Here is an 18,872-nt window from a genome sequence, read left to right as displayed (position 1 = left end):
GAGGGAAATGCCAAGGTATGCAGAGAAAGAAGAAACAGAAGATGAAATAAAAGTTTGTGACTGTCCATGCAGTTACAGTTTTGCAGTGATGATGTAAGGCTAAACTTTTTTCCAGTCTACACAAGATCAGTGCCCAAGAAAAAAAAAATTAGAGGGGAAAAATAGCATAAAGGTGGAGAAAACACAGAGACTGAAAGCTATGCTGATTTGAAGACCTGATTTTGAGTTCACTCAGTTCAATAGAAAAGCTTGTATTGGTTTCAAAGATTTTCATCAAGGATTGTTTGCAGTAACTACCAATGAGTCCTCTTAGCTTTTATTCTCAGCAAAGTATTGTAAAAGTTTATATACATATATAAACGCCGCCTCGCTCACGCCCCGCCGGGCACCCCCAGGGCGGGCGGACGCCGCCGCCTCGCTATCCCTGAGCGGCTCGGCGAGGAAGGCGTCGCCGCTGCGGCCGGGCGGCAGCGGCGGCCATTGCACCGGAGGGCAAGGGCGGTGGCTTCAGACGCTTCGGCAGCGCCATGGCAACGGCCGCCATGTCAGACGACGGCAAGCGGCGGGCGGGGAGGCCGCCATGACGGGTGAGGGCGAGATGGCGGCCGCCTGGCGTCTGCGTAGCTAGGGTGGGGATTGGGCGGGAGGCGGTGGCCGTCACTTCCGGCCGGCCTCGGGGAGGCGGTGGCGGCGGGGGGCGCTTATGGGCCCGTGGGCCGCGGCCGGGAGTGAACGTGAGTGCGCTGCGCGGCGGGGGGCGGCGCGGCGGGGGTCGCCCGTCACGGCGGGACCCGGGGGCGTTGTGGGGCGCGTTGGGGACAGTGGCGGGGGGCGTGGGAAGGCCGAGGGTGCGGCGAGTGTGGCAGGGCTCCCTGAACGTCGGTGCTGGTGTGCGTTGGGGGCGGTCGTTGGCTGTGCGGGGCCGGAGCGGCTTTGCCGAGCACGGGGGAGGTGAGCGGGTGGCGTGGCGGTGGGTGCGGAGAAGGCCTGAGCCGTGCGCCTCGCTGAGGCGAGGAGAAGGCACGGGGGGATGTATTTCTTTGAAACTGGGGTTGATTGTGAGCTGTGGTCGGTAGGGGTGGGCAGGAAGAGGTGAAGGGTGGGACCTTTGTAGCGAGGGCGGCTGTGTGCACTGGGCAGGAGTTAGTCCTGACAGGTGGCAGACAGGAGCATTGGAGGCATGTGTGGTCGGTACTGAGTCAGAGAGCTCAGACCTGACTAGCGGGTAAGGGGCTGTATATGAGTGGCTAAATACTTAGTCCAGGGAAGCTTGCTGTCTGCAAACGCTTGAGGGGCTTGACTCCTGGCCAGCGGTAGGTGGGGGCGATGCCACGTGGGAGTGTGTTTTGGTGTCTCTGCGTGAGAGGGGTTTGAAGGTAAGAGAGCTGCTAAGAGAGAGATCAGAGGTACTATAAAGCAGAGTTGCTGGTAGGGCAGAGTGTCAGTCTTTGGTCAGTGTGGTCTGTTGTGGAGGAATGAGTGTGAATAGACTGCTGCTGAGTGTGGGATTTAGTTCCTAAGGGAAAGCCAGGGGCCATGGTCATGAAACCTTAGGGGCTGAGTCCTGCCACAGGGTACATGAGAAGGTGAGTCTAATGGAGAGGGAAAGCTAGGCCCATGAGAGATGGTGCCAGGAGGCAATACACGAAATATTTTGTACAGGGACAAAAAGGCTGAAAGAGGGTAGTCATTGGTAGCTTCCTGGGCTGATACATAGCAATATTCTTAGCAAGACACTTTTTGTTTGTTTGTTTCTTCTCCTAATTCTTTCTAGCTAAAATTGTTGCCCACTGAATTACATTGATGAAAAGAGGAAAATAATTAAATGAAAGTTGTCTTTGAAATAGCTTTTTGATTAGAGATGTATTTTAATATTTGTATTTCAAGACAGCTTATAGGAACACTGGGAGAGATGTGTGGTATTTCAGTAACTCATTTTGAAATAGCCTTAATACTGTTCTGGGTATGGTGAAAGCCATTGTCAAGGTAAAATGCTTCTTAAACAAGATTTGGCAAAGACATCGGTGTACCAGCTTAATCTTAAAAATACAATAGTCTCATTACTTTCAATAGGACTACTCAAGTAAAGTAAGTACATAAGTACTGGCAGGTTTATTTTGTAACCCCTAGTTGCACTGTAAGTGCCATTTTAGACTGAAATAGTATAGAAATAAGATTTGTATTTTTCTATGAGTTTTATTTACTTCTATGTTTTATTTAGTTGGAGATAGAGAGAGACCTGTAGATTGAATGGACATTGTGAATATGGGAGAAGAATGCTGTTTACATCAAAGGAAGATCTAATTTGTTACCTTGGCCAGCACTAGCTGCTGTATTTATTTTGGAAAACCTTTAAATAAATATTTGTTGTTTAATAAAAAACAAATTATATGGAACTAGTAGTCGTAAGTTTTTTCAGATTTCATTAATTTGGTCCAAGATACACTCTAAAAATGTTTGTGTCCCTTTTGAAACACACGCAGTAAAATTTGTCAGATGAGTCTTTAAAAACCTTTCTTTGGAATTGCCTTTCCTTTTTACTAGTGTTTCTAAGGTCTTTATGTAAAATCTTATAGGGCTCATCTTTGAGGTGCTGCTGCCCTCGATTTAAATTGACTGTGCCTATTGGTATAATAAGAATTTGACTGATGTGAAGTGTATACAAACTCAGGAAGTCTTTGGGTTATACATAGTCCCTTTTAAAAGGTGAACACAAATCATTTTGGTTAAAATAAAGAGATAGAAAAGCCAGAGACTGAACCTACGTGATTTTTTTTTTTTCAGAGGGGTCTGACAAGGTACAGTAATTGCTTCTGAACATTACAGAGCAGTGGCTCTAATGCTGTGTTATTTTTTCATCATCTTGCTGTTCACAGTGCTAGCGCTACTGGGGCTACTCACTTTTGAACAGCATTTTCAAAAACCTTCCGAGTTAGATTTCCCCTAATGTGTTTGGCATCTTATCATGATGAAACGGAACATTAGAAACCGTAAATGGAGTTGACTGTGTGTGTGTGTATGTATGTTTACTGTTTTTTCTTTTTCTTTTTTTTTAATTGTGTTCCTTAATGTTAAGGCAGAACTTAGAGAAGGGAGAGTCTCTACACATCAGCCGCCATGTCTGGAATTGGCAACAAACGGGCCGCTGCAGAGCCTGGCCCTTCTGCACCCCCAGAGAAGAAGGCAGGGGTTGAAGATTCAGGGACCACAGTGGAGACCATTAAGCTAGGTGGTGTTTCCTCAACGGTATGTCTTCATTGTATACCTGCACTCAAATTCTTGCTTATCTGGAAGCAGAACCATCTTATTTCCTTATTTCTGAGCCCAGTGACCTTGCTTGTATGTAACATGCCAGTGCTGTGTCAAATGCATTTATCTGACTTGTGCTTCTGCACAGGAGGAGCTGGACATCCGGACCCTACAGACCAAGAACCGGAAACTAGCAGAGATGCTGGACCAGCGGCAAGCAATTGAAGATGAGCTACGGGAACACATCGAGAAGCTAGAGCGACGGCAGGCCACTGATGATGCTTCTCTGCTGATTATCAATCGTTACTGGAACCAGGTTAGTAACGTACTTTGTTATGCTTTTTGCCCTTGTCCCCTCTTCCATTCACCTATGCTCGGTTATTTTATATCTGCCATTTATCCTTTTTTGCCTGTCCCATCTTCCAGTTTGATGAAAATATTCGCATCATCCTTAAACGCTTCGACCTGGACCAAGGTCTTGGAGACCTTCTGTCTGAACGAAAAGCCCTGGTGGTACCAGAGCCTGAACCAGACTCAGACAGTAATCAGGAGCGCAAAGATGAGAGGGAACGAGGTGAGGCATCTGGAAGGGTAATTTGTTGACTTTGACAGTGGAAAAGCAGAATTTCAGCTGTGGACAGTGTTGGATGTACTTTCTAAAAGGTGTCATAGTCTCTCCAATTATAAAGACTAATATTATGTTGCTTGACAAAGTGTGTTTATTTTATGCAACTCTCTCTGTTCCAGGTGAAGGTCTGGAGCCAGCATTCTCCTTCCTAGCCACCCTGGCGAGCAGTACTAGTGAGGAGATAGAGTCTCAGCTGCAGGAGCGTGTAGAGTCCTCCCGCCGTGCTGTTGCCCAAATCGTGATGATGTATGACAAGTTGCAGGAGAAAATGGATGTGCTGTCCCACAAGCTGAATAGTGGAGGTATGACTGAGCTGGCTGGTCTCTGGCTGATAGTCAAGGATCCCCACCTACCTCCAGTCTAGGGATGATCTTTCATTGAAAGTGTTAAGGCCTAGTTCTTCTCATGCTTGTTTAGTTGCTGAAATAGATTGACCTCGCTTTCCAAACTCCCAGTAAACAAAACATATAGAGCAGCACTCTATGCTAGAAGAGTATTATAACTGCCTTTAAATCTGAATGCTGAGAACTCTGTCTAGTGTGTTGAGCTAAGAGGAGGACTTGTTCATCATTGTGATGTGCTCATGCACCTGAGAAATTATTGATTCCAGTTAAACCTTACTTCCCTGTGAGCTTTTGAGCTTACAAGTAAGGAAATGAAGCCAGTATTGCAAACTGATGCTGGACTTCTCATTTTCAATTCAGTATAAGGCTTTGGTATAACCAACTCCTCGTTTCCCTCTGGTTTTTGAGCAAGTTGGTAGCCATCTGATTTCTTTGGTATGCCTGTCAATTTTGAATGCAAAGCAAAGTTCTGCAGAAAAAAGCTAAATGATTAGCTTCTGAAAATTAGTGGTAACAGATCAGTTTACGCTTAGATGAAGCTCCCTGAAAACCTCTGAGCTTGTTAGCTCAAGGTTAGAATTTTTATCTTTTTGGAAACATTTGATTGAAAATGTAGATGGAATCTCAAGTCAGCCTTAGTTTTCCTATTGCCCAGAGTGTTTTACATTCTCTGATAGAAGAGCTCTGGCAAATCTGGCAGTAGTATAGTGAAGTATTACATTCTTGGTTGACAGTCTCACACTCTGTAGCAGCACTGGTGTGAATGCAATGTGGCCTGTACTTAGTTGCTGTAATTCATGATCTGGTATATTAGCTGAAGCCACCTGTAGAGGCAGGTGTATACAGTTTTGAATTTGACCTGCAGTAGAGTGTCACTGGGCTGCAAGGGCATGTTCTGTTTTGCTGACGCTGACATGTGGGGAATGATTTCTGCCATTAGGGGACAGTAACAGATGATCAGGAATGCATAGCATCTTAAACTGCAGAGCCTTTTGCTTAGTGACTGCAAGTTGAAGCTTTGTGTGGCTAGAAATGAGACTCAGAAACCAGCTAGAGAAAATAATGGGCAGGGGTTAAATAGAAATGTTGTTTTCCATTTTATTTTTCCTTCTGCTATTGAAGAATTAAAAACAATCCTCCTTGGCTTTTGTTCATTTCCTGTTCTTCATGCATCTTTCAGATATTTCATTAATGGAGGAAGCAGTCCTGGAGCTGAATTCCTACCTCTCACATGAAAATGGGCGGCTGCAGGAACTGGCCGATCTTCTTCAGGAGAAGCACCGAATCATGTCTCAGGAGGTATAAAAAGGAGAGAAAAATAATCTGTCTAGAAGTCTGTGCTCAGTAGTTTCCTACTTAGAATAGCTGTGGTTACCATAATTTAGAAAGCAGATTATGCTTTGGAGAAGGACAGGAGCAGCAAGAGCTGGAAATCAGATTCTGGACAAAGGTTAAGGAAAGAGTTGTGGAGGATTTCGCATGGATTTTCTGTGTGATTCAACAGTATTTACTTATTGCATCACAGAAACAAAAAGGAAATGGATCAGTGAGTTGCGTGGATTCAGTTTTAGAAGAAAAGGCAGCAGAGGAAATGGTGAGGTGATGCTAAGGTGGCTGTGTAAACGTTAGAGACTTGACTTTTGGAAGTGTAACAAACTTAGTTATAACATGATCCCAGTCATTAAGGGATTCACATTACCACAGTTTTTCCTTCTGTAGTTTTCCATTTGTGTCAACCCTAGTTGAGTGCTAACGCAACAAATACTTCAACTATGGGTGTAATAGATGAGCAGAAGCATTTAAAAGGTTTAACAAGTGCCTTTTAATGTGCTTATGTAGGTGCCTCTGTCTGCTGCTGGCTAATACCAACTTCTTGCCCCTTTTCCATTTTCAGTTTTGCTTGTTTTATTTTTATTGCTGTGTTGTGATTTGGCTAGTCCAAAATTCAGAACAATTCAGGAAGTAATCTGTCCTCATAGCAAAAGACAGGTGGAAAGCACAGGAATCTAGGGTACACTGACTAAAGCTAATATTGAACAATCTTCGAAAACCTTATTTAGGTTCAGTATGCTGGCTGAAACACTGTTTTGGTTGCAGTTCTCCAAGCTGCAAGAGAAAGTGGAAACAGCAGAATCTCGAGTGTCTGTATTGGAGACTATGATTGATGATCTTCAGTGGGATATCGACAAGATCCGCAAAAGAGAGCAGCGACTCAACCGTCACTTAGCAGATGTTCTGGAACGGGTAAGCACTGTCCTCCTTGCCAGGAAATCCAAAAGAAGGGCATAGTTTTGAACTGCTTGACATCTTCCTAGTCACTTTGTGATAAAATCTATAAAGTATCATTTTCAGTCCTGAATTTGCTTTATCAGCAGAGTCTTGGCATTAAGTGTGTACTTATGAAATCTCTTGTCTTTTTTGCAGGTAAATTCCAAAGGCTACAAGGTGTATGGAGCTGGGAGCAGTCTCTATGGGGGCACAATAACCATTAATGCTCGCAAGGTAATGCCAGAGGATCATTTGTGGGCAAGGGGAAGAACAGAGACACAGAGAGCTTGTTAGGGCCCAGCTTGGATCTGAATTTAAATACTTGCTTTGCTACAAGTCTCCTGCGTGACCTTGGGCAAGACATTTTGTGTTTTGTGTTAGTTCCCTACTTATGAAACAGACCTTATGGAAGTAGTCACTTGGTAATGGTGAGACTTAGCTATTTCTGTTACCGTAGAGACAGCCACTTAATTAGTGCCCTCAAAAGATATGCTAGCAGTGGGGTTTACAAGCGTGTTATCTCCAACAGTTTGAAGAGATGAATGCAGAGCTGGAGGAAAATAAAGAGCTTGCTGGGAATCGCCTCAGTGAGTTGGAAGAACTGCGCCAGGATCTTGAGGAAGTAACAACACAGAATGAAAAACTCAAGGTGGGAGATGTGTACCTGTATGAGGATGAAGGTGTCCTGATGTGGTTGGTAACACTCTGTCTTGCTGTACTGTGTCTCTGGAAAGCCTCTTTAATGATCCTCAGCAGTGCTCTCTCTTTAGCTGGATTCTGTTTTCCACAAAGTATTAGAATCTAACATGTTTGTGTGACTGATGCTTGCAGTTCAGTGCATTGGTGACACCATGTGGTCACCTGTGAGAATCATAGTGGTTTTTATTTCCCGTTTTCCGTTCTGATCCACCCATTTGGTACATTTTTAATGATCTCTGGTTAAAACTAATTTCACACCTTTACAGGTCTTGACTCCCTCCTCAACCTTCTTCCTCCTACCCACCCACCCAATGGACAGGGAACTGAAAGAATTCAGGAACTTGTTCAGGAAAAGCTGGGCTCTTGGAACAGTGGATGCACTTAAATCTTCTGCATGTGGCAGAATAGTTAGGGCACAACATATGAATTCCTTATGTCTTACTGTTATTATATGGTAATAGCATAAAAAAGATGTGAATCTGTAGTAGATAAATATATGATGATATATAGGATAATCTAAATTTTATCGTGGTGGTCAATAACATATGTTAGTCTTTTAGGAGAAATGCCTTAGCTGATTACCCAGGTTTCAAAAATGAGGTTCTAGGAACTGTCTTTTATCCATATGAACTCATTTTGAGGGAAACACTGTTTGAGATACAGCCTTCCTTTTTCTCTTAATTAATGTTAAGCTGTATGTGTGTATATATGTATCTGTTTCACTATTGCTATTTACACTCATTTGCTAAATTTTTGCTTAAGGAAAATTCAGATTCTGTACTTCTGCTCTTTCTTCTTTGCTTTTGGTCTTTGTGGCTCATATTATTAAGAAGTCAACATGAATGCCTAGTTGGACCTATAATTTCTCTAGTCTTCTGTCATACTTTTCTGCACTTCCATCTTCATTGAATAAAGTGATTATGGTTTTACAGAAAATCCATTAAAAAGTTTTTCTTGTTTCCCTAGCTTATACCTTTGAAACTACTGCAAAGCCTGAGAATCAAAAAATCTTATCATGTGGCTGTGTGAGAGAAACAGCCTACTGCACAGAAGTAGGAAGAGATAATAAACTGTTTCTGAAGTTGCTATAAAAGCATATCACTTGCATCTAGTTCTCTGCAATACTATTAAAGTTATACTTTTGTCTTTGAGGCTTTTAAAATGCTTGTGCTACTGCCACTCTGAAGTTGTCTGTGTCAGCTCAATTCACTGTTCACCTGCCTTGCAAAGGTGATGCTAAAGACAAGGAGATAATGTTTCTCTCTGTGACATCTCCTTGTGTCCTGGCCAGGTTGAGCTGCGACGAGCAGTGGAAGAGGCTGTGAAGGAGACCCCGGAATATCGCTGCATGCAGTCCCAATTTTCTGTTTTGTATAATGAAAGTCTCCAGCTGAAGGCACATCTTGATGAAGCCCGCACTCTGCTTCATGGCACCCGCACCACACATCAGCGCCAGGTGGAACTAATTGAGGTAGCTGTATTATCTCTCCATCTGTATTTCCCCAGGTCTCATTAGACTAGGGGACATTGTTTTGCCATTAACTATCACTGTTGATTGGCCTGGGTGGCTCTGGGAATAGTCAGGTAATTTGTCTTCTGGGTGATAATTAACCTATTATTGTACCTCATGTTGATGAGTTGAGAGATATTCCAGGGTTTCAGTGCTAACTTCCATCCCCTTCTTGTTCCTCAGAGAGATGAGGTCAGCCTTCACAAGAAGCTACGCACAGAGGTTATTCAGCTAGAAGATACCCTGGCCCAAGTCCGCAAAGAATATGAGATGTTGAGGATAGAGTTTGAACAGACTCTTGCTGCCAATGAACAAGCAGGTATGGAGTTCCCTTCTGTTGTGTTTAAAAATAAACAAAACAAAAAGCCCATTAGAGACTGCATTGCAGTACAACACCTGCTTTGATTCTTTTTCTGTTGTTAAATACTTGTTCAGGCAGTTCTCTATCTCGGGTAAAAAAAAAAAGCTTTTATTGTAGTTTAGGGGATGGCAGTTCTGTGTTATCTGACTTATTTTTAGGTGTTGTAAATACGTCCAAAAATGTTTTAAAATATTTTGCAAAAATCTGGTTTATGATAGCATAGAGATCCTGTGGGATATACAGTACTTTTTGTATTATTAGAAATTGCTTCTGGGAGGAATGAATTTATACATCTGGGATTACAAGCTGGATAGGAAACCAGTAATGTTCTTCTTCTTTTGTCAGAAAGAAGTAAGAAGATATTTCTAAAGTAGCATTTAAATGCTCAGAGATTTCTGATAGTATGACACATTATCCCTATTAGGATTTAGAATGGGAATACGTGAAAAAGCAATGTTAAGAGGAATTTAGGGCTGACAGTTTGCAAAGGTATAGGGTAACGTAAAACTGGCATAACTTCTGTGAATATATTGTGTTACTTTCTTGTGGAACAGAGTTATTATAGTCTTACTTTGATTCTTTGTCATTTGTTTGTTTTTTGTTTTTTGGTTTTTTTTTTTGTCCATCTCAAAGTCCTCTCAAGATCAGCAAAACTGTGGCTTCTTACTATCATGTATGTTTCATTTTTGTAGGCCCAATTAATCGGGAGATGCGTCATCTCATTAGCAGCCTCCAGAATCACAACCACCAGCTGAAGGGAGAGGTGTTGAGGTACAAGCGCAAACTGAGAGAGGCCCAATCTGACTTGAGCAAGGTATCGGAGCAGGAAAGCTGGAAGAGAGCAGATAGTGCTTAGGAGAAGGATGAAGGCTGCCAGGCCTCACTTGTGTTATCAGCCTTTCTGATCAAAGATGCAGTATGCTGTGTAATTTTCAATGGAGCTCTAAACAGTAGCCCTGCATTTGTACTACTCGTACTCACCGAGTAAATGGACTTCCTTCTGAGGTTGTACGATGCTCCATGAAAAGTTTTAGCAGTAGCAACTGTGAGGGAGTTATGCAAGAAGGGACCTGGGAAGACTGGGGAAAAGTGGATAACTGTGAGATAGGCTTCTGGCTAAGAACTTAGAAGTTTGTTTCTCTTTGTGTTTTCTCTATTGCTATTCCACAACAGATTCGCTCTCGCAGTGGTAGTGCTCTCTTACAGTCCCAGTCCAGCACAGAAGACACAAAGGAGGAACCTCCAGAGATCAAGCAGGAGCCTGATGATCCTTCTGCACAAGTGTCTGTCCCCAAGGCTGCTTCTGAAGATGCTAGTGAAGCAAAGGCCAGGCGAGATGAAGAGGAACGGGAGCGAGAAAGACGGGAGAGGGAGAGGGAACGAGAGAAGGAAAAAGAGAAAGAGAGAGAGCGAGAGAAAGAGAAAGAAAAGGAAAAGGAGCGAGAGCGGGAAAAGCAGAAGCAGAAGGAGTCTGAGAAGGAGAGAGAGTCCAAAGAGAAGGAGAAAGGGAAGCATGAAGATGGAAGAAAGAAGGAGGCTGAAGTGATCAAACAGCTGAAGGCCGAGCTCAAGTAAGAGTTGCTGTCTCTCCCTTCCATGCTTGAGCTGGGCCTATTCTGAGGCATTCATGTAAAGTAACTCTTATTTATGAGACTAGCTCCTGAAGTTTGAGTTTTCTGGCACCCTCTTCATCAGATTATGATTCAAACAATGTAGTAACATTTCTCCTATGACAGCCTGAGGCATAAAAGACCTAACCAGATACTCTGTAGTTTAAGTCCGGTAATTTTTATTTGTTGCTGGCATTACGATGATGTAAAGCTTTACAGATGCAGTAGTCTTCCCTGTCTTGGATCAGTGTGAAAGCACAGATGGATAGTTTGTTGCTTACTGTTATGGTACACTTTTTTCTTTCTTTCTTTCTTTCTTTCCTTTGCTTTTCGATCCGTAAGTGTCTGAACATGTCCATTTTCAGTCTCCAGCATGTGCCCCTTGGTTGCTTACATTGCCAGGATAAGATGAGCCAAGGATATGCCACAGACCAACCTGTGGGAGGCAAAGAGAATATTGCTCTTGCTTTCAGGCTGGTCACATAAAAGTGTAGCTTTCTGGCTGTATTCTCACAGTTGTCTGTCTCCCTGTTTCCAGGAAGGCCCAGGAAAGCCAGAAGGAGATGAAGCTGTTGTTAGATATGTACCGCTCTGCCCCCAAGGAACAGAGAGACAAAGTGCAGCTCATGGCAGCCGAGAAGAAGGCAAAAGCTGAGGTAAATCTCATTTCTCTTCCCTTTTTCTTTTTATCATGTTACTTAAAGGTTCTTCTCAAATCCTCTGCACCTAAGCTATGTTTTTTGTCTTCAAAATGGAGATTGTTGCTCTTCTCATCTTTGTCGCTTAGGAGAGAGATTGGGACAGTTGGGAAGACAGGAGAGAAACAAGGAGATTTGGGGATGTTTTCCTTCTAAGGGACAGTGTTGTCATCACTAGTGATAAAAGCAGTTGCTCTTGCAAAGGTGTATTTTGCTCTCCATTGCAGTTACTTGTAGATTTGATATTGTTACAAACATTGGAACGACCTGAAAAGGATAGAGGGGCTAGGCAGCCAGTTAGAAAAAAACTATCACTTGATGTATTTAAAAAGAGGTTTGGACAAGAATTAGGCCAAAAATTGAAAAATGTGGCATCTGAATGGAGCTGCAGAGAGAGCTTAGGCTGAACAGAATTATTCAACTACAAGAGACTAAAGTTAATGTTCCTACTCTGATAAAAGGCACTGTGGCATTTTCAAGGATTTTGAAATCAAGATCTTAGTCTTACAGCTCATTTTAATGGTCCATCTGCCAGTAGTGTCCTGTCAAGATTAGAGGTGTGTTTCCTTTTCCTGTGTTTTGAAGGCATTCTTTAATATTTTAGAGAATTATGGGGAAAACAGGTTCTTAACAGAGTCTGGGCCACATTCTTGTGCTTAATCTTGTTTCTCTTTCATCTTTGCTGTAGCTGGAGGAACTGAGGCAGAGGGTGAAAGAACTGGAAGACAAGGAGAAAAAGGAGAGTAAAAAGATGGCTGATGAGGATGCACTCCGCAAGATCCGAGCAGTGGAGGAGCAGATTGAGTATTTACAGAAGAAACTAGCCATGGCTAAGCAGGTGAGAAGTTAGGAACAAGTTCTGTCTTGGTTTGGGCACCTGGGAAGTAAATACCTTCAGGTAACAGCCAAGAAGATTATCTGAGGGAAGGCATTCTACCCTGTATCTGCCAGATGCAGTTCTGCTTTTATTCTTGTTTATTGAAGGAAACAAAAACAATAGAAGTCACAAAGCTCATGGTGGGTTTGGGTGTGGGGGCATGTTTAATTGTCTGTCTGGCCTAGGTGAAGAACACGGAGGGCCAGGGTTTGTGTCTAGACGCAGAGGTTGCTATTTCATTTTAAAAAGTATTTTATCTACACAGTTCATGTAATTAATGAATGTGCATGGTGCTATGATATAAGCCCTTTCTTGTGGAAAAGGATAATATAAATTTAGGAGAGCAGGACCACTTGAGTAAGGGAGAGGCAAGCCAGTGACTTGAGGCTTGAGATGTACCTTTTTAGAGCTTATGTTTGTTTATAGTGCAAAACAGTTCTGTATTGTCCTTTACTCCATTAATGCTGAAGTGGCTGAAGTCAGTTTAAGGGCTTGGCAGCCAGTTAGTTAGGAGCTGTTGAGTTGTCCATGTATAGAATTATTGTTCTAGTTTGTATAACAGCTGTTCAGCTAACTGGGAGATCATTTCTGTCCAGTTCCTTTTCTGGGGATGACTCTCTGCCACGGTTGATTTTCGGAGCAGGTAAACCAGTCTGTGAATGTTTGCAGGGATAACCATCCCTTTTGTACAACCTCTAAATCCATACAATCTTTGCTTTGGTGCATACTTTTAGGGAGCATTTTTTCTGTTTTTTGGAAAGGTAGAGACTGATGCATCTTTTGTTCATCTGTGCTAGGTTTTGGTGTCTCTGAGTAAGATGTTCAGGTTCATTGTGTAGGTACAGGAGACAGTTGTGCCAAAACATTTTATCCTCTTGCAGGAGGAAGAGGCCCTGCTCTCAGAAATGGATGTCACAGGCCAGGCCTTTGAAGACATGCAGGAACAGAACATCCGCCTGATGCAGCAGCTGCGGGAGAAGGATGATGCCAACTTCAAGCTGATGTCAGAACGTATCAAATCCAACCAGATCCACAAGCTACTGAAGGAGGAAAAGGAGGAGTTGGCAGACCAAGTTTTGACACTGAAGACACAGGTAACCTGACAGAAGGAGAGAGGGCAAAAGAACTGATGGGAAGGTAGAGGGAATGTCTCCCTGATCAATCTAGGTATGCTACATCAGACTTCAAAGATATCCTTCTCAGTGAGCAACAGAGAGACTGCATATGAGTATAAAATTTCCTGCACGTTCATTGCTGTGTAGAGCAGGAGGAAGGAAGGAAAGGCAAAGTCATCTTCCTACAGTAACAGTACTTCCGGATATATTTTCTGCCATTCTTGGAACTAAGGCAGAACTGTTCACAGCCTTGGAACAAGTTCCTAAGCCACCTTCCAAAAAATAAATTAAATCATAGCTGCGAGTATTTGGCTGCCAGTCTGACTGCATCAAGGGGGAGAAGGACAAGCTGAAGAGAGGCTCCTTGGTGACAGGGAGGCAGGAATAGTTTTAGCTTATAGCTTTCATGATGACTCTGAGGACCTGCAGAACATGCATCTCATTCCTTTTTTTTTTATCCCCTCTATCTCTTTCCAAGGTGGATGCCCAGCTACAAGTTGTACGTAAGCTGGAAGAGAAGGAGCACTTACTGCAAAGCAGTATTGGAACAGGAGAGAAAGAACTAGGTCTTCGAACACAGGCCTTGGAAATGAACAAACGCAAGGTAAGTGATTGTTTTTTATTCTTGGATCATAAGGTGGAATTGTTGTCTTGTTGCAAGCATAGAAGGTGCCTAGCTGTCACTGGTGTTATGGAGCTTAGTATTCCCTAGTTTTGGATTAGTTTGTCAGAAGGCTGAGCAGTCCTAAAAAGTGTTCTAATTAAGGTATGGTAGACTGATAGTTCCTTTGTTAAAGAAGAATCAGGCATAAATGTGTCTTTCTGAAAGTCTGATTAGGGAGCTGGAGTAAGGTTCTGTTGAAAGGATACCTATAGTGGAAGTGGAAGAAGGGGCAGCAGCCAGGGGAAGGTAACTGGGGTTAGTTAGAGCTGGCACAGAAGAGATGAGGAAAATAAAAAAAGTAAAATGAGCTCAGGAGCTCATTTAACACATGTATAAGGTAATTAAAGAGAAGGGGTCTGTTATGAGTAGAATAAGACTGAATCTCATGGTAGAACCTGGCATCCTTGTTGAATCTCAAGAAACATAGGAATGACATTCAAACAGACAGAAGAGAAAACAGAAATATCACTTTGAAGAGGAGATGAGGGAGTTCAGTGCAATCACTTGAGCTGGATATCACAATCTCTAGTATTGAGGAAACTTGACTAATAAATTTATTGATGCAGTGGCAGTTACAAAGTGATAGAACTGGTGAAGAAAGAAAATTATGTGCCAAATTAAAAAAATAATAATAATAATAAAATACAAAAAGAAAATTATGTGTATTTAAAAAATAAAAATAAAAGCTTATCTTGAGGTTCTGTCTAAATCAGTTATACAACTGCCGCTAAACAATTTAGTAGAGAAAATGTTGAAGATGGAAGACTGAAAATATATGAATGAGAAAAACATCGTATGTGGGCATTAGTATTTTTCTAAGTGAGATGCATCGTAGTGCAACAAGAGTTGGTTCTGTTGGAATAAAGAGGAATTTTCAAGCTAAATGATTAGACTTTGATGATAGTAAGATATTTTGGTACTGAAGTGATGTTTAGGAAATAATTCCAGTTCTTCTGTTTGAAACTACCAAAATGAGACTGAAAAGGTAGGTATCAGCAGCCCTAGAAGTGCCTCTTGTGAGCAGTCTTGGATTGCCAGATAAAGGAGCTAGAAATCATCAGGACTTCTTTTCTCTGGTTTTCTTTTTCAGGCCATGGATGCAGCCCAGCTTGCAGATGATCTGAAAGCCCAGCTAGAATTAGCTCAGAAGAAGTTACATGACTTCCAGGATGAGATTGTGGAAAGCAGAGTAACTAGAGAGAAAGAGATGTTCAACTTCAAAAGAGCTGAGGTATATGCCTCACTCTCAGTCTCGTAATTTCTATCTCCCCTGGTGTCTGCCTCCTTATGCATTCAGCTTGGAATGGGTTTCTGTTATGTGAATTTCTTCACTGTCTCCTTGTTATAAGTGTTTTTTTCCAGTTTCACTTTTGCTTCAGCTTCATCAGTTCTTGGTTAGTTCAAATTTTGACCATTGATAACTGACAATACACATGACACCAGATGATGATGTAATCTGTCATAAGTCTGTTGAACAATGCGGGAAGAAAACTATGAGTGGACTGACTTAGTGAGGTGTGGTGTTGGCTACAGGTGCTAGTTCTCTTTGGTCCCTGAGAAAGCAGTGAGAGAGAGGACACTACTCACTTGTTTGTTCTCCTGTTTTTATGCAGGAAGACATTTCTAGGCTACGCAGGAAGCTGGAGACCACTAAGAAGCCTGATATGGTACCCAATTGTGATGAAATATTGATGGAAGAGATCAAGGATTACAAAGTGAGTACCTGTCTCCATCAGCCTCCCTCTGTAATTCTGTTTTAGCCAGTAGGCTGTGTACTCCTGTTTTCTATATTTCACATCCCTTGTCTGGATTCTGGCACTGTAGACGTGTTCTACATTTGAAGAAAAAAAAAAAAAAAAACTTTTCTTTTTGAAGAATTGTAAGACCTTCATCTTCTGTCATCTTTAAACTTTTCCAGTGCGGTTCAGTGGGATCTCACTAAAGCATTTCTGTCTTGCAGGCCCGCCTGACCTGCCCATGCTGTAACATGCGCAAAAAGGATGCTGTGCTCACAAAGTGCTTTCACGTTTTCTGTTTTGAGTGTGTTAAGACACGCTATGACACCCGGCAGCGTAAGTGCCCCAAGTGCAATGCTGCATTTGGTGCCAATGACTTCCATAGGATCTACATTGGTTGACTCTTCCCACTGGAGTGACAGAAAGGTGCCGCTTATGCTGACCACCCAGCCTCCCTCATTTATTCTGATTGTCACTTTTGGGGCAGTCAGTGCTTTTGTCAGATGACCTGCAGTCTTTTCCAGGAATTATGGTTAGAGAAGGGAAAGGAACAGACTGTGGATGTTAGTTCCTTTCCTATCCCTTTTCTTTTATTCCTTCCTTCAGTTTTTGTGAATTCTTTGTGTCTCAGAGGCCATTTCCTATCTATCTTTTCCACACTGCCAGGTTGGGAACATCTATCTGAAGTCTTGCCTTGAGGAGATGGGAACTGTCCATGCTGCAGCATAGATAAGTGGGGCCTTTATTTGAGGAATTTATTTTGGATATTTAGTAAATCTCATCAAGGTATGCGAGGATTTCTGAGAGTGAATAGCTTCCCAGTTAAAGGACCAAATAAGGAATGAATTGGTACGTCTGCAGGCTTCAAATTTGTAAGCAATGACTTAAGCAATGACTCCATGGGCACATATCTTCTTGAGTCAGGACGAGAATCTGTGAAGGCTGGGCATTAGAAAACATTCTTCCTACCCCACAAAGCATATGCACATCTTGGTATCCAGAAGGGGAGAAGGATAAGTCATAGGAAAATATTTAAGAATAGTATTGCACTGACAAACCCTGGTTGATATGGAAAATTTTCCCTTGGGCTGAGGCATTACTATCATTGTCCTTTTCAGAAAAGAATTTGTAGGGGTTACTTTGGTGCAACTTTGCCACAGAGATTAACCCTGTAATGCACAAACTTTAATAAAAGCTGCGGTCTGAATAATTTTTTCTGTTTTGCTTGCTTTTGTTGGTATCTAAATGTGGTTCTGTCCTTTGTTCAATCATTAGAAACGTTTTTCCAGAAGTTTTAATCTTCTAAAGTAGACAGATGAATTTCTTCCTCCCGTTGTCTTCAGGAAGCAGTTAAGTAGTATAACCTTTGTTCTTCTGACTGTGCCTTTGCTACCTTATTCCTGACCCAACAGAAAAGCCACACTGCTGCATTCTTTAAGCAGCCATTTTGTCATGACTGCTGAGAACTTCATGAAAGGACATGGCTTTACTTTTAGACTCTGGGTTCCTTGCTGCAAGGCCGTGTTTGAAGTCTGCTACTAAACATGAAAAGCTAGCCATTTATGTACAGTGTTTCTTCATAAGACATAGTGTTTTCCATGTAACTCTAATTTTCTTGGAAGATGTTACGTCGCAGAGATTTATCTCATCAGTGTACCTTCCTAGAATCATAAAATCTGTATTATCTTCCTATAGTCACTTTAAGAGATAGCAAAAACAATCATGAGGAGAAAGTAATTAATCAGACTGTCTTGTAATGTGCATTACTATTTTTCTTTTCCAAAACATTCAAAAAATATGAATAGAATTTTGTAAATTCATTATTATTCCTTTTTAATTCTCAGGATTCAAGGGGAATGCTGAAGGTTTGCGACATGGCTTAAGTTTTGTAATACAGTGTGTAGAGGAAATGAGAGCAGAACCCACTTTGCTCTCATCAGAAGTTGCTCACTGGATTCCAGTATGGCGTCTTGTCGGAGAAAGAACAGGGTGCTTTAGGAGTACTAATGCAGAGGTAGATTTTGGGATACAAATGCCTGTTTATCAAAAACCAGGACTTAAATTACCAAGAAACATTGTCTGGACCTTTGAACAATTTTCCTGTAACAGCAGACTTTCTATCACAGATGGGAATGATGAATTAAACTGCTCCTGTAGAGGTCTAAAAGCCCCTTACCCTTTCTCAGTCATTGAGTTGCATCACATTTCTAGTGGAAGTCAAACTTGAAATTTTTTTGCTTATACTAGCAGTGTTGGGCTCACTCTGGTCAATGGTAGCAAACAAACATTTGAAAGAGTCTGGGTTTATTTCACAGTTGAAGTTAGGAAACTCTTATTTTCACTTTCCTCACAGAGGTAAAAGCATTTTCTTATTCTAAAATATTTTCATTTAAGGTCAAGAAGTTCTTAAATCTCATTGTGGAATTGACTGAATTTCTCTGGGTGCTTATAATTTAAACATGGAGAAACAGTGAAAATTTTAAATGATCTATTCTGACTTGCCAGAATGAGTGGGAATAATTAAAGAGTTTATCAAGACTAAAAGTATTTTGGGTTAAAAGAAGGGAATGGATGACAAGTGTTCTTTAGAGGAAATCCATCTAAATCCAGTGATTGAGCCAGAGTACTTAAGTATAAAAGAGGAAAAAATTCTTGCAGCCCTAACCACATACATATATTTTTAAAAGTAAAGATTTTTCAAGAGCTCATCTTACATCTTTATTCTTACTCAGTAGGATTTTGATACAACATTGTTATTAAAAGGCAGCCTACAAACGTGGTAACGTGTATCATGGGCAAAATGAACTAATGTAGAAAAATAAATTGAAAGGATTGCAGTTAAAAAAATGCAAGATGGGGTCAGACTGATATAAAGCTACAAAGTCTGGAAATTTTTTTGCGTTTTTGCCTCCTGCTAGCCACCTTGTACAGGATGGAAGAATCTCTGGACTGGCCCAGGCTGATCAATGACAATAACTTGACCCTCAGTCAAGAACCAGGGAAATTGTTGTGTTCCTGTTTGGTCCAGAATTTGTGTGAGGTTATTTTCCTCTTCTGATTATTTTAGTTGGAAAAGCGTTTGAACTAACTGCTGTCCCTTTCCTTTTCCTCTA

At 41.8% G+C, this 18,872-nt stretch overlaps 1 protein-coding gene across 2 annotated transcripts; it reads left to right on the top strand.

Moving 5' to 3' along the window:
- The first annotated feature begins 678 nt into the window (after positions 1 to 678).
- RNF20 (ring finger protein 20) lies at positions 679 to 16,969 on the top strand. 2 transcript variants are annotated; one of them, XM_067315832.1, is made up of 20 exons: positions 679 to 734; positions 3,081 to 3,246; positions 3,398 to 3,565; positions 3,676 to 3,823; positions 3,997 to 4,179; positions 5,402 to 5,520; positions 6,319 to 6,465; positions 6,646 to 6,723; positions 7,019 to 7,138; positions 8,480 to 8,659; positions 8,882 to 9,017; positions 9,752 to 9,873; positions 10,233 to 10,630; positions 11,208 to 11,325; positions 12,056 to 12,205; positions 13,126 to 13,338; positions 13,838 to 13,963; positions 15,114 to 15,254; positions 15,637 to 15,738; positions 15,984 to 16,969. In XM_067315832.1, exons 2-20 carry the CDS (start codon positions 3,118 to 3,120, stop codon positions 16,158 to 16,160), a joined length of 2,955 nt encoding a protein of 984 aa, XP_067171933.1. In that variant the 5' UTR covers positions 679 to 734; positions 3,081 to 3,117; the 3' UTR covers positions 16,161 to 16,969. The 2 variants fall into 2 exon arrangements, with proteins under 2 accessions (XP_067171933.1, XP_067171932.1); XM_067315831.1 differs by having other exon boundaries at positions 3,077 to 3,246.
- The last annotated feature ends 1,903 nt before the right edge of the window (positions 16,970 to 18,872 follow it).

This window comes from Apteryx mantelli, chromosome Z (genome assembly GCF_036417845.1).
Source record: "Apteryx mantelli isolate bAptMan1 chromosome Z, bAptMan1.hap1, whole genome shotgun sequence".
Classification (NCBI taxonomy): domain Eukaryota; kingdom Metazoa; phylum Chordata; class Aves; order Apterygiformes; family Apterygidae; genus Apteryx; species Apteryx mantelli.
This window is presented reverse-complemented; position numbering and strand designations above follow the sequence as displayed.

Coding starts and splice junctions, on each gene's coding strand:
- RNF20 (XM_067315832.1), top strand. CDS start 3,118: ATGTCTGGAATTGGCAACAAACGGGCCGCTGCAGAGCCTGGCCCTTCT. Junction 4,180..5,401: donor CCACAAGCTGAATAGTGGAG/GTATGACTGAGC, acceptor TGCATCTTTCAG/ATATTTCATTAATGGAGGAA. Junction 8,660..8,881: donor GCCAGGTGGAACTAATTGAG/GTAGCTGTATTA, acceptor CTTGTTCCTCAG/AGAGATGAGGTCAGCCTTCA.